The 14,298-nt window shown below is 47.3% G+C and overlaps 1 protein-coding gene across 4 annotated transcripts in view; it reads right to left on the reverse strand.

The window, feature by feature from the left end:
* Positions 1–309: 309 nt before the first annotated feature.
* Positions 310–14,298, reverse strand: part of LOC134447732 (zinc finger protein 469) — a 476,258-nt gene continuing 462,269 nt past the window's right edge. For all 4 annotated transcript variants that reach the window (XM_063197351.1, XM_063197350.1, XM_063197353.1 and 1 more), the window contains one exon: positions 310–13,983. In XM_063197351.1, the coding sequence (XP_063053421.1) occupies positions 1,754–13,789 (12,036 nt within the window). In that variant the 5' untranslated portion in view covers positions 13,790–13,983 and the 3' untranslated portion in view covers positions 310–1,753. The remainder of the gene's footprint in view (positions 13,984–14,298) is intronic.

Genomic DNA, 14,298 nt, shown 5'->3' on the forward strand with positions numbered 1-14,298 from the left:
CAGCCCATTGCCTCCAAAAGACTGTACGTTTCATAAGCTAGCTGCTCAAGACACCTTCAAAGGGCCCATTGTTTCGTATTGATCACAGGCACTTTATTCAGAGGTGAGGCAGCAGATGCAGAAGTACTTTGTGTGGAGTGAACGGCACGGAACAATGTGTGTTCATTAAATGGAGCAGTGAATGTCAAAGCCAAAAAAGAAAGAAAGAAAGAAAGACAGAGAGAAAGAAAGAAAGGAAAACAACACTGTGGAAAGCCTGACTGCTTTTGAATAAGAAGTCAGAAGAATACTGCTAGAAGAGTACAGTCCACAAGTGCCCTTTGAATGGATGCATTCAAGCGGCAAAGGTTTACATTATTCAGCGATGCACAAGCCAGCAGTCTTGACATGTGGTTTACGGCTATTGTTGCTGAGAATCATAGTGTATTGTTGTGACAAACATACAGCTGGCTACTCTCTTCTTTTCCCTCTACAAGTGATGGCCAGATTTGTATTTATTGCAGCCTTTGCACTTTTGTTTAGCCTAATGTACTCTCCGTATTTGTACAAATGAAATTATTCCGTGATGCTGTAAGATGTGTGAAAATTCCTCTTTAATTTACATCAGACAACAAATAAAGACACAAATGGAGACAATTGCAGACTTTCAGTAACCAACTTTATAAGGCACTTCAACCACTTCAATGCCAACCATAGTCTGAACAATTCCCTTTCTTCTTATTCTTCGACTCTCTTGCATATTATTAAAATAAACCTTTGTCATTATGCATTGCACAGGAAATAAACTACCTACAATATTATACAAAGTTAAGATACATATAAACAAGATAAAGCACCTTTTAAAATCTAGTTAATAGGAGTCCTAAACAGTTGCAGGACAGACAGATGATGGAGTGTGGAGTTGTCTGGGTGGAAACATCAGTGCACGGGAGAGCTTTCAGATAAGGGCTTGTTAGCACCTGAGTTCGACAGAGGTGATCTCATGCAATTGACTTGACAGGCTGTCATAATGCCCTTTCCAATAAGCCAGATAAACACTTAAAAAGAAATGCACCATTATGATATGATCAACAATGATCAACAGTATTTCCTTCTTGGTTATTTGCAGGACCTAGAGTATCAGCATGTTGAATGAAGAGAAAATCTTGATGTTTTCTCTTCAAATGGAGGACAATTGTGTTCACATTACAGTACAACATACAATAGCACCAGTTAATGTTATACAAAAGCCAATACAAGAAATCTCACTGCAGTACAGTAAAGTAAAAGGATATACAAGCAGTAAGTCTCTAAAGCATACACAAAGACGCTTTGCCATGGTCCATATTATCTTATAGTCCTTTGGTCCTGTTCTCCCAAAAGAAACACTTTCTTGTGAATGTCATACTGTACTGTCATGCATTATTTAACAAAAATATTTTCAGTTTATTTTCAAGTAATATTTTTTTAATTTTCTTTTTTTGTAAATGAAATAAAGTCTCTCTTAAAAAGATAATGTCAAACTTCAGAGGAAATGGAATAAAGTCCTTTCAAAAAAAGTTCCTGCACAACATATCTTATATTTTTCATAAACTAGTCTTTTTTTTCATTGGTCCTCACATTAATGCAACAGCACATTTACAAAAAGAAGATGAAAGGAAAATAAAGTGACTAAATAAAAAGTGAAAACGTCACTGAGGGGAGAGTCAGAACATTTCCCTGGTACAGTCACGGCCACTGCTTTCGGGCACTTGCCACAGAGAAAACACTCTCCTCAGTTTATTGATTCAGAAGTGTCCTTCCTTAAAGGAATTTTAAAGCTAGTGAGTTTCTGGCCAAACAGCTGGCTCAGGAGGTTATTCTGTGACTCTGCAGTGCGGTAGGAGTGTGTGTCCACAGATCTGACCCCCGTTTTAACTCTGGACTTGTTCAAGGAGTTGGTCATGGATGGCACAGACACTTTGGAAGTCGGGGAGTGGACGGGCCTGCCAGGACCTAACCTCTTCCCTTTGAAATCCACATGTAAATGTCGTACAATCTCTGTCTTCTTTGGCGGGTAATTGTCAAGGGAGCCCCTCTTGAGATGCAGGCCAAGAGTCCCTGCTTTGTGCTTGGAGACAATCTTGTTGCTGACAGTGTCATCCTTTACAGACGAAAGCACGGGGTAGTCACCCGGGGCATCTGGCTTTTTCAGGCCTGCAGGGATTTCAGCTTTGTCAGGACGGAACTTCTTCTTCACCCTTGAGTCGACGCCGAGATTCTCCCGCGCCACTGGGGACGAGGTTCTCTGTGAGCTGTGTGCTTGTTTCGACTCTTTCCTTTTTTTCAGGGATTTTGCAGAGTCCTTGTCGTCACTGGATGACGGGGTCAAGGGTGTGACCTTTGCATGATGGACTGGTGATACATCCACGGTAACAGAGCTCAATGCCCTTGGGCTGGTCCCGGGGCTGTGCTTGTGGTTTTCACCTGCTTTATGAGATACTTTCTCCTTAACTGGAGGTGGTGTGACAAATTGTTCCGTGCCACTTGCAGATGGAGGGTCCTTGCCTTCAGTGTCACTCTTCACGGGGGCAGCCGGTTGGACCTTAGCTTTATCTTCCCTCGTTTGTTTTGTCAGGCTGGTTGAATAGGAAATGGACTGTTCTTTGTTACGGAGTACATCTGAGGCCTGTGAGTTGTTCAGGATTTCACTCTGAGGACTGCGAGATGCTGTGTGTGAAAATTCTCCATCTCCACTGATTGATTTGGCATCTTTTGTCTCTTTATGATTGTCTTGAACACTTTGTTCTGAAAAACACTGTTTAGGTTTGCTTGTGCAATCTCTCCCACTGTTTGTGTTACTATCACCCTTAGTGGACATCACGGGTGACGCTGGCTGTTTTGGGCTAGCGAGAAGGTCCTCTTCTTCCTTTACATCACAGGTGACTGTCACGCATGTGATTTCCGGGTCAGCTTTATTTTTGTCTTGGTGCGACTCAGCGTAAGACATATCATCGCTTTCCTCTGTCTTTGGTATAGCCTCTGCCGGACAGGTTTGCGCTGCAGCATCTATATGAAACTGACACTGTGAAACGTCACCCAGGTCATGCAAAGTGATCTCCTCGCCATCTTCTGTCTTCAAATTTGTGTCATCTGTCTCACTTTGTTGTTCATCGTCACTGGATGTTGCAGGCTCAGCCATGGCAGTCTTAAGCACCTCCATGTCTGCACTTTGAGCCAAGTGGCATGAGGCAACACTGGCAATGCCACTATCAGAGCTGTTTTCTTGTAGGTTATCTGGGTGGATTTTTCTCTTCTTAGCAGGTGGTGTGTTGAAGCTGTCATCTTTGGAGGACGTCGGCTTGCAGGGCCTAAGGACTCCTCTGAACTTGAAGATTTTGTTTCCCCCCTCGAGATGCTTTTCCATGTGACGATCAAACTGCTCCTTTTTGGAGAATATGTAGTTGCATGTGCTACATATAAAAGACTTTTTGATCACATGCATTACATCGGCACATAGCTCACAGGTGTACAGTGTGGTGTGCTTGGAGTCTGACTCATCCACTTCCTCATGCTCGTTCTTCAGGTGGTCTTTCAGATCCTTGGCCTCCTGATAAGACACAGGACATTTGTGGCAGATGAAGATCTTCTGCAAGCTGTGTACTACAAGATGTCGCTGCAACTTGAATGGCTTTGGAAACTGTTTGCCACAGTGGTGGCAATCTCTTGAGGGGTCTTTACAGTTGGGATGCATCTCAAGCTTGGGAGTGATTTCTGCCTTTTGAAGCACCTCGACTGGTGTAAAACTGCTGTGCTGTTTACTTCCCTCACTGATCTTTGTCTTAGTTACTGTCGGTTCACTGTCATCAACTGCACTAATTTCTTGGTCAACTGTGTCAACAGCTGTGGCTTTTTTATTCGCCTTGGAAGACGACTTGGATGATTCACCTTTTGAGGATCTGCTGCTCGGCTGATGTTGCATAATGGAAGTAATGAAGTTCTTCACAGCAGTCTCCTGCATGAAGCAGCCTGGCATGTCCAACAGGGAGCTCTGGGTTTGGCCCTTGCGAGCAAACTGAGTGGCATGCTCACGCAGGTGTTCATTGTACATCCACACATCTGAGATTTCCTTCAGGCACATGCCACAGGCCCAGACACCTGCCTTGTTTTTTGCGTGCTTTTCCCTCAGGTGATCACGCAGCTGCTCGCGTGAGCTGAACTTGCGCTGGACACACATGTAACAAGTGGGTGGTGGGGATGGATTGTGGGAGAGCTTGTGGAAGTTCAACTCGCCCAAGGTGAGGAACCATGTGAAGCACACTTTGCATTTGTATTGTTTGTCCTTTGGTTTCTGTCCTGCCTCGCCCCGCTTTCTACCCCTTCGCTCTGTGGGCTTCTTAGCAGGCTTCTCACTTTCAGTTGGAAGACTCTGTGGAACTTCGCTTCCTTCGCTTATGATGCTCGGGACCAGCGAGATGTCTTTGCTAGGTTCGAAGAATTGTATTTCTGGGAGCTGGAATGTGGTGTTAAGGTTCTGAAGGTCAATACTGTTAAAATGTGAATTTTCCTGAACACATGGAGCACTGGGGAGCTCCACCGCCTGGACTGAGCAAGCAGGAGTAGGAAGCTCTGATTTGCAAGACTCGTCATCTTGTGAGACAAGAGCACCTATGCTGGTGACAGCGTTTGTGGGCCCCAAGGGCGCTGGGACCTTGATGATGTCATCAGTAGGGCTCAGGAATGTGCTCAAGCCATGATCTGGGTTGTCTTCTGCCTTGTCTTCTGTCTTGCCGTCACTATGACGACCTTTGTCAGCTGAGCCTTTCATCGAGCCTTTGTGACACATGTCTAGCATGATTGCATCATCAATAGATATAGTTTCATATTCACAAGTGCTGATATTGTTGACAAATGTTTTGTCTGTCTTATTTTCCTTGTGATTCTCTTTCCTCTCAAGGAACATGTCAGAGGAACTATAGTCTTGAACGGCTGGCACAGCTTGGGCTATTTTTTGTTTTTTATTTCCATACACCCTTGGACACTTCTTCCTTTTCAGCTCCTCATTTCGAGGGAATAGCTGTGAGAATGTACTCTCATCATCAAGAAGGGCATTCAGGTCTGGTTCAAGACCTGGGGGGCTGGCTGGGGGGTCTTTAACAGAACAGGAGTTGGCGTCAGTGTTGTCTGCGGGAGAGCTACTCTTTTCACTCTTGATCTCCATGTCTACCTTATGATGTGAGTCTGTGTTCATACTCTCCTGCACTGAAATTGCAGGCTGTGCCTGTGCTGTGTTCATGTTACACGAGGGCTCCCCAATCATGTTAAAGTCAGTGCCAATCACACTGGTGCCTTGCTCTTCTGAAGCTATGGAGGTTTTCAGGCCATCATGTTGAGAGTCACTTTCACTGGCCACATGATCTTGTTTTTGAATATCCAATGGTTCAGAGGGAGAAGCTGTGAACTTATATTCTGCAATTCCACTCTCCAAGGCATGTTTGTCTATGCTGGTCACCTCTGGCTCTTGATGGTTATTGGCTGTATCTGTCTTTTCAGAAAAGGGGTAGCACTCTTGCTGAGACACGGGTGGAAAGTCAGGGGGTATGGAATGCAATATGTCTGTTTCCAGCATGGTAAGGAGTTCTTCTGAGAAAGGGTCAGGCTTCACAATGTTAAGTGGAAAGCTCCCACCACTGACTTCACTGTTTTTGTTATTACATGCTTTGACATTTTTTCTCTCCTTTTCTACAGATGGCTGTTTTTTCTTCTCCTCATCGTCGGGCTCGGCTGGCACATCCGGTTCCCCCACACTACTTTCTAACATCAAAGCTGGCTCCTCTAGAGTCAGAGATATTCCATCAGGCTGTGTTTGCAGGCTGTGTAGATTTTGTAGCGGTTGGACGTCTTTGTGGAGAGACACTGGAGTTTGATGAACAGGCGTGTTGTTGCTTGTGGTTCCACTAGTAGAGGCAGAGTTCACATTAGTCTTCACCACATGTTTCATTGCTTTATGTCTTTTCAGTCCAGGCAGAGTGCGTAAAAACATTGAGCAAATTTCACACTGAAAGCTTCCTTGGCCTGCATGGAGGGCACTATTCTTTTTGGGGGAGCTTTTTGCCTCAGTATGCTGCTTTACATGAAAACCGTCTACATTTTTTTCTGTCTGACTGGCTGATACCGCTGATGTGAATGAGATTTCTGCTGTACTCTCTTCTTGACTTTGGGAAGCCTTCTCATCACCCGGCGCTGCATCCCTCTCTCTCAAGCTGAAGGAAATGTCCTCAGTGGGAATTGCTAATGTGTCAAAACTCTCACCACTTGATTTCTTCAATAGGCTGAGGTGTAAATCCATAAAATCATTTGTTTCAAGAGCCACATGGCAGTTCTCCATCTTATGGAGTTGCAGTTTGTTTATTGAAATGCATTCTAGCTTCTGATGGGATGTTACATCACTGTACGAGCATTTGACAATGTCTTGAATTGGGCTCTGTTTGAGGGTTTCAGCAGACACACCCAGTGCATCATCTTTGCTTGAATCAACTGATGTTTTCACCTCAGGGCTGGCATGTACTGCGCTGAGTTCATCTGAGGATAATAGCACATCATTTTTACTTTGATTATCACAATCAGATTTTGGACTCGCCTTAATATTTGTGTAGTCATCCACTTCTTTTTCCACTTGGAGTGAGGTGAAATTATAAGGAAACTCTTCTTGATTATCGGAAATCTCTTTGTAATTCAAGGGGCTTAATTTGAAATCATAAACAGAGTCTTTATTAGGGAGTGTTTCAGTCTCAGAGGGGACAGAGAGGGTGGAGTTAACAGAGATGAGAGAACTACTGACCAGTGTGTTAGATATAGACATTTCACACTTGGTAACCTCATAGTCCAGCTGGGGAATGCAGGAGTTGTCCAAACTCGCATCTGCAACCACCTCTGCTGTTAAAGCTTCAGGCACGAGTGTGTTTTCAATGCACTGGACATTGCTTTGTTCCTCTGTGGCCAGTGTAGGCTCACTGCTGTTGTTCCATTTTGTTTTCAGTTCAGCGTCCTCCATTTGCAATGAAGTGCTTTCATGTGGTGAAGCTGGCAAACAGGGGCTGAGTGGAGGCATGGCTAAATGCTTGCTTTCATCCTCATCCTCCTGGGTGTCATCTGTACACACTGGGGTTAAAGGGGACGTGACCATGGTTAGAGTGGGCTCAATCAAGGGCTCCCGATATTCTGTCTCCTCTATGATTTTCTCAGGCAGCTCTGAGGTAATCACTTCACTAGTGACCCCATCAATGTCTTTATTTAGGCCAGCGTAGCTTGGATGTGTTGGTGAGAAGTGCTCAGTGGTATTGATTAGAGGAGAAACAATGCAGGGGCTTCCAGCTGCAGCTGTTTCTATTATTTCTGCACTACAGTGATCATCGACCATTTTCTGTGATTCACTTGATGCATCATCGTTTGAAGTGCTGCATGTTGGAATAGCTGGACTTTTAGCCTCGTCTTGTGATACACTTTCAGACTCTTTCAGATTTACGTCCATCAAGATACTCTCTCCCACACATTCTTCATCCCCTTTCTCTGCTTCTCTGACTGATTCGTCTCCATGGCAGGGCTCGGGGAGCTCTGAGTGTTTGGATTCTTCTTCTTCTTCTTTTGTGCCTCTCTGTTCAGCTTGTAGTTCTGAATCAATTTCCACGGCCTCCTGATCCAGCTGCTTGCAGTCCCAATTACTGTCCTTTGACTGCTCTGCCTCATATTGAATAGTGGTGGGAAACAATAATTCTTGGGACTCTGAGGATTCGTTGTGTCTCTTCAGAGCTTCGCACTGGGGATGTTCAGAAACTTCCTCAGGATTTTCAGGATTGTGTAACGGTGATGCCAAACCATGAAACAACTCCTCCTGGGAGTGTTCTGTGTCAACTGCATTGTTTTGAGTGACTGAATTTTCTGTCAACGTATTGGATTTCGCTGTGTCTCCCTCCTCTGACATTTCACAGCCCACACTCAAAGGATTAGCAGAAGCAAACAGCATCTCAGACTGCATTTCTGCCCCCCTTTCTTCTGCTTCCTCAGATATAGTTTCATTCTCCATCAAGTCCTTATTAGTGTCTTGGCAATCGATCTGAGAATGTTCAGGGCTTGAATGCAAAAGTTTAGATTCCTGTAGTGGAAGTGGCAGAGGGTCCTTCTTGAATATGGAGTCTGAAATCACTTCCAGACTTTTCATAAGGTTCTCTGTGTACATTTCATTCTCCAGCATCTCCTCAGATTTGTCAGCATGTGGGCTCTTGATATCGGTGCCACCGTCTAGCTGGTGAGGTATGCCTGGGCAATGCTCTTTGTCTGTCACCGCACATGACATGTCATCACTGGCACTGACCTTGTCGCTCAGAGTGTCGTGAGTGTGTGTAATGGTGTGAGTCGGTGTGTGGAGGCAGTGTTGTGATTCCACCAGCCCAAACTGTAGAGGGCTGGCCCAGGGCATCTCTGGCTCCGGGAAGCCCTCAGAGTGAGGGTCTGTGGGCATGCTTGGTGCGGTCAGTGCGAGGCTGTCTCCTCCACAGTCCACCTCCAGCCCACTCTGGTCATTATCCACCTCCTGGTCCAGACGCAGGGGTGAGAACTTGATCATGGTTAGCTGCTTCGGGAGCTCCTGATCAAGCAGCGGTGGTGTGCCGAGCTTGTTGGTCTGCAGCTGGCTCTCCAACTCTGTGACGATCCTCTTGATCTCCAGCTCATCCTCTGATGGGCAGTTGCTCATACCTGTGCTGTAGTTCATTATTTTGTCTGGAAGAGTAAAAGGCACCGTGCTGAAATTGCTCTTTTTCTCACTGCCTGCATCAGAGTCATCCTTGTACTGGGCGATCTCATCAGGCAGCTCAGGAGTAACATCAACCATTAGCCCCCAGTCTCTCTGCTCGAGGAAAGGGGAAAATGATGATTCAAACATGTCCTTTTTCTCACTGCTGGGCTCCAGGGGGCTGAAGCTGTCTTTGTTGAGCTGGATGTCTGGGTAGAGGTTGTTGTCAAAGGCACCTACAGGGAGGTCTGCAAACATTGACGATGTGTCAAATGAGAGTGGAGATTTTAACAAACTCTGGTCCTGTTCTAAGGGGCAAGGCATGAGGCTGTGTCTCATAGAGTCTTTCTGTGCTGCAGCATCTTGTAATTCAGTGGAGACTGGGGACAGGCACACTTCATCCATCAGTACACTGCACAGAGATGGGGGCTTTGGAACTAAGTCAGTTTGATAGCTTGTTGGGTCTTTGGTGTCATGAGCAGCATCGGTAAGCTTATCAAACTCAATCGCTGGAGTCTCTGAAAGTTGCAGTGTGACATCACTGACATTATCATCTTTCCTTTTGTGAGATGTTTTGACTTTTGTTGAACTGTCATCCTTCTTGTGTTTGCTGTAACTGCTTGACTCTTTGTTGCTGAGCAACTCAGAAGAGTAGTGCTTAGAGCTGCTTTTATGGCTCTCTTTGGTGTGACATGTTGACTCTTCTTTTCTTGCTATGATTCCTGTTTCACAGCTAAAGACGTCCTCTTTTGCCACGGCAGAGACCTCAGTGCTTTTGAACCTCGTGAGGCTGATGACGCTTCGGGTCTTGAGTTCGGACACAATCTCAGTGTTTCTGCTGCTGCTGCTTGAGCATTTTGTGGTTGTTGAGTCCTCTTTGTTGGCAGAGAGAAGGATCTTTTCAGTGCTGTACCTCTTGGTGTTTTTGGAGAAGGACAATGCCAAAGAGGTGTTGGACTCTCGGCGTACCCTGTGCGGTGACCTCTCCATCCCCATCCCATTCGGCTCGAAGGAGTCAGAGTCTTTCCTTTTCACCTCAACTTTCCGTTCACTGTCTGAGTCTGTAGTGCGATCGAGGCTTTTGGGGCTGCTGATGCTGTCGCTGGACATGCTCACCGAGGTGCTAAGCTCACTGCTGGTGGATGACCTGCTGCTTCGCCGCCTCAGTCTCTCCTTTACGGGAGACAGAGGCACATCATCAGCCTTTTTGGATTCAAAGCAATGGTTTTTGTCCTGCTTCCATGGCAGGTCCCTGCTTTTCTCACTCCTTGCTCTGCCTTTGCACTCTTTGGTGTATGTATACTTGCAGCGGATGCTCTGACTCAGACGGCCTTGGCTGGCTATCTTTAGAGGCTCGCAGTCTTCATCAGAGTCAGACACATAGTCATATTCCCTGAATGTGGGCGTCTGCACTGTGGGGGTTAGTCTTTCCATTACTAGGGAAAACTGCATGTTCTTGGTACCTTTCACGTGTAGCTTGTGCAGCTTGTTTTTTTGCTGGACAATTTTGTGGATGAGCTCCTTGCTCCAGGTTCCCCCACCAGTCCTCCTCCTTTTACCTTCACGAGCAACGAGCCTTTGTGTTGATGACATCCTATTTCCAGACAAGGATTGTGGGACTGATGACTTCACATACAAAGAGCTCTCCTGCACACTTTTTATTCCACAGCGCTCTGAAAATGTTTTGGACAAAACAAAGCGGGGATTACTTGAACTTTCTTCTAATGTCGTTTCTGACTTCCGTGTTTCTTTCATCCACTTCTTATGCTCTCTGCTTTTGTCCATGGAGGACACTCTGAGGCTCTCTGGTGAGCTCTCTTCTTTGGAGTTTGTGTCGTCAGTCTGCTCCAAGCTCTGGCTCTCTGTGTTGCTACTTTCTGTCTGTTTGCTATCAGTGCTAAGGCTGTCTATGTCAGAGTCATAAAGGTATTTTCCTTGCGTGTATGATCTTTCACTGGCTGTAGCTTCATGCTTGGTTCGGCTCTCAAACATGAGAGAGTCTTTGGTTTTCAGTGTCTGCCTGTTTGACATGCACTTGGCAGTTGTGAGTTCATCGTCCACAAATGCATCAATGAAGCTGCTGTCAATTTCTGCATTGTCAGATTGATAACCAAGGCCATTCAGAGCTTCTGTGATGAGGCTGTCTAATTTAGCATCCTCCATCTCCAGATCGGGGAGAGAGGCAGGAGGGTTGTTTGCACCTGAAAACAAGTTCAGCTTTAAGGGGTCATCCTTGGTGTCAAGTTTCGGTTCAGGGTCAGGTATAAGTTCACCATTCTTGCTAAGTCCAAGTAGAGATAAATGCAGGTCTGATGGGCAACGTGACATTTGAGGAAATGCTGGCCCTGACGTCAGGGCCTTGGGGGCCTCTATCTGGAACTTTTTGGTGTCCTCGACTTTTGATATGTCTTTGTAGTCGTTTTGTGCAAATGTATGCTGTACACAGTACTGCTTATGTTCAAGGAACGATACCAGATTGTTGAAGTTCTGATCACACTGCTTGCAAGTGAGCAACACATCCAACTGGTCGAGGTTTGCCGTGACTAAGGAGGTGGCCAGTAGTTGGTGGGCGGAGTATGGGGGCGGAGGATGGTGCTCCATTCCAAAGTTGCTACTCTCCATGCTGGACTTGCCATGTGTCCTGTTGGTCTGCAGGTAACCCATCATGTCCTCTTTGGGTCTGTCTGTGGGGTAGGGCAGACCGCGCGAGGCATTTGCATGGAAATGGTGATGGTTTGAGTTGAGGTGATCAGTGGATGTCAGTGCCTTACCCTGTTGCTGATGGTAGAATGGGGGAGGGCCAACAGGCTTTGAGATTTGGCTATCATCAGAGCTACTGTTGACAGGGCTTGTGGAAGCAGGTGAGAGGGATGAGCATGTGCTGCTGGAAGTGGGGTTTTGAGTGGGCGAGGGCAACGGGGACTCATAGGGGGACACAAGCATCATGCCCATGGGTGGCACTTGCATAGGAGGAGGGTAGGTGCATGTCCTAGTGGATGCTCCAGGTATTGGCTGGTTCATGCCATAGTACAGAGACTTATTCTTAGAATCACAGGCTTGCACATGACTTGTCTCGGGTTTGCTTTTATAGGGACAGGGGGGCATCCCCGTGCTACATCCCTGCTTGACGCCCTCTGGCCTTTGGTACCCTTCAGTTGCCCTTTTGTTCTGGAAGGGCCCAGGGCTTTTGAGTGGACCAGCCTTGTGCAATTTTTCCTCATCCTGCCACTCTGTGGCGCCAATAACAAATGTCAGCTTCTGGTTACTCAATTCCCTAGAAAGCTCTATCCGGTTCTGGCTTGGCATTGCCGATGTGAGCCGTAGCTGCTGCTGCCAGGGCATGCGGTTGTTTTTACCTGGCCCCTGTCTTTGTTCGTGTGCCGGCTGGCACTGGTAGGGATATTTCTCGGGCAGGTTGGAGTAAGCGCCAGAGTTCTGCTCCAGGGGAGGAAAGGGCTTGTTCTGGCCATCCCACGATGGCGGAAGCCGACTGTGGCTTTTGCCCATGCTCTTGTCATGTGGCACGGGGCCCATGTGGACAGCATTCAGTGGGGGGCTGCTGTAAGCTTTGCCTGGAAAGTGCATTTGAGAGCCGGAGCCCTGTGCAATGTTTCTGATATGGTGGACGTTGCTTTGCATGTGTACCCTTTGGTTGCCAGTTGTGCCATTGCCATCTTTGGAGTGGCAGCCCCTTTTTCCTCCTGTTGAAATGGCATTGCCATCAGGTTTGTCTGCCAGGGTGCCCTTGCTCTGCTCTGATACAGAAATAGAGCTCTCCCCATGTTCGGGCTCCTCACCCATTCCCCTGGGGCAGTGCATGGAAGATGGAGGCCCATGAGGGACCTGCATGTACGGCTGTGGTTGGGCAGTCAGGGGGTACGGTGGCCTGTCTTCAGTCTGCTCACTGTTGAATTGGCTCGTTCCCTGTACCCCTTCCTGCGCCTCAGTTGAGGTCTGGAAGGACTGGAATGGGTTGTGAGGCACCTGGCTGGGAGGAGCCAAGGCAGCATCCATGTAATCCTGTGACGACGGGTTCGGATCACAGGGAAAAGGGTCTGTGGCCGTGTCGTCCAGCAGTGAAAAGCCATACTGGAACGACATTGGCATGAACCCAGTTTTACCAGGCTCGACCACCATGTTTGTTTTTGGTGCTGCAATCCCATAGGCAGTGCTGGTGAGAGTCCTATCTGGCGACTGCCATGTGTCCGCTCCATTCAACTGGAAATCTGGAAAGAGCATCGGCCCAGAGGGCTGAGCCCCACTGGTATCCAGAGGACCAGCAGCCTGTGGTGGTTGCTGCGCTTGCTGCTGCTGATGCTGCTGATGCTGCTGTTGCTGCTGCAGAGTAGAGGGTGTGTGCTGAGGGGCCTGGGTTCCCCCTGCGGAGCCCACCACTGCCTGTGAGGTATAGCTAGAGGTGGTGAGGTTGTTGGAGGGGCCCTCTGGAAAGCATCGGCTGTAGCTCCGCTCCTCCTGCTGCAGCTCAGCTTCTCGCTCTGGGATGCTGGGCACGTGGAACCGGTAGCTGCCGGACACCGGAGCTCGGCCGGCATCCAGCTTCTTGGGGGGAGACACCTTTTGCTGTGGGTAAGCTATTCCGATTGTGGGGTTGTTGGAGCGGGGGTTTGTGATGCTCAGACGGTACAGCTGCTGGGGGTTGCCGCGATCCGACTTGCTGGACTTTTTGCCCTTGTCCCGGTTCCGGCTCTTGCCGCTTGGTGACTGGGGGCTGCCCTTACCACCCTGCCATGTTCTGTCACTGCTGAACTTTGGCCGGTTCTGAAACGACTTAAAGTCTATTTTGCCTGCTTGCTGGGGCCGTATGACAGCCTCACGTTGCTGTGAGCTCTCTCGGTCCTTGTCTACAAACTTAGGTCCATTTCCTGTCACCCGTGGTTCCACAGTCCCATTCGGGTAGTGCTCAGGAGAATCTCTCTGACGTTTTTCTCTGTACTGCTCTCTCGCCGGGCCCTCTTCAAGTTTCTTTGACCCTGCATCCAGTTCTTTGACGGCGTACGTCCTCTTAGTCTCTCCCGCCATTGTAACCAGCGTGAAGTTGGTTTGGCAGGCCAGGTCCCCTTATATGTGCCGACAGTGACACAGGGACATTGTGCATTCGAGTCTGGCAAATGGGGCCTCCTGTCACATAGGTAAAAGGGAGTTGATATTCTCTCTTCTCATTGGTCGCCTCTTTCCCTCGTGGCCGTGTGAAGTCCCATCACTATTTCAGAGGCCTGCAAAGATAGAGCAAAAAAGAGAAAGTCTCAATTAGAATAATGTGTATTCACTGCAAATAATGAAAAGCATGAAATTATGTCTCAAAAGTTATTTTAACATTTTATAATTATGAAATTTTAACACAATTTAATGAGGCTCATTTAACACAGTGTAATTATGGTGTGTCATATCAATAATCATCAGTAGAGTCATTACAGCACTTTCGGAGACCTCCAGTATTCTTGTGTGGTACCACAAGTTACCATTGGATGGCAGTGTTGCTACATTTTTGTCAGCATGTGACGAGCACTCCAGAGGACTAGAATTTTCCA

The sequence above is a fragment of the Engraulis encrasicolus genome, chromosome 4 (assembly GCF_034702125.1).
Source record: "Engraulis encrasicolus isolate BLACKSEA-1 chromosome 4, IST_EnEncr_1.0, whole genome shotgun sequence".
Taxonomy (NCBI): domain Eukaryota; kingdom Metazoa; phylum Chordata; class Actinopteri; order Clupeiformes; family Engraulidae; genus Engraulis; species Engraulis encrasicolus.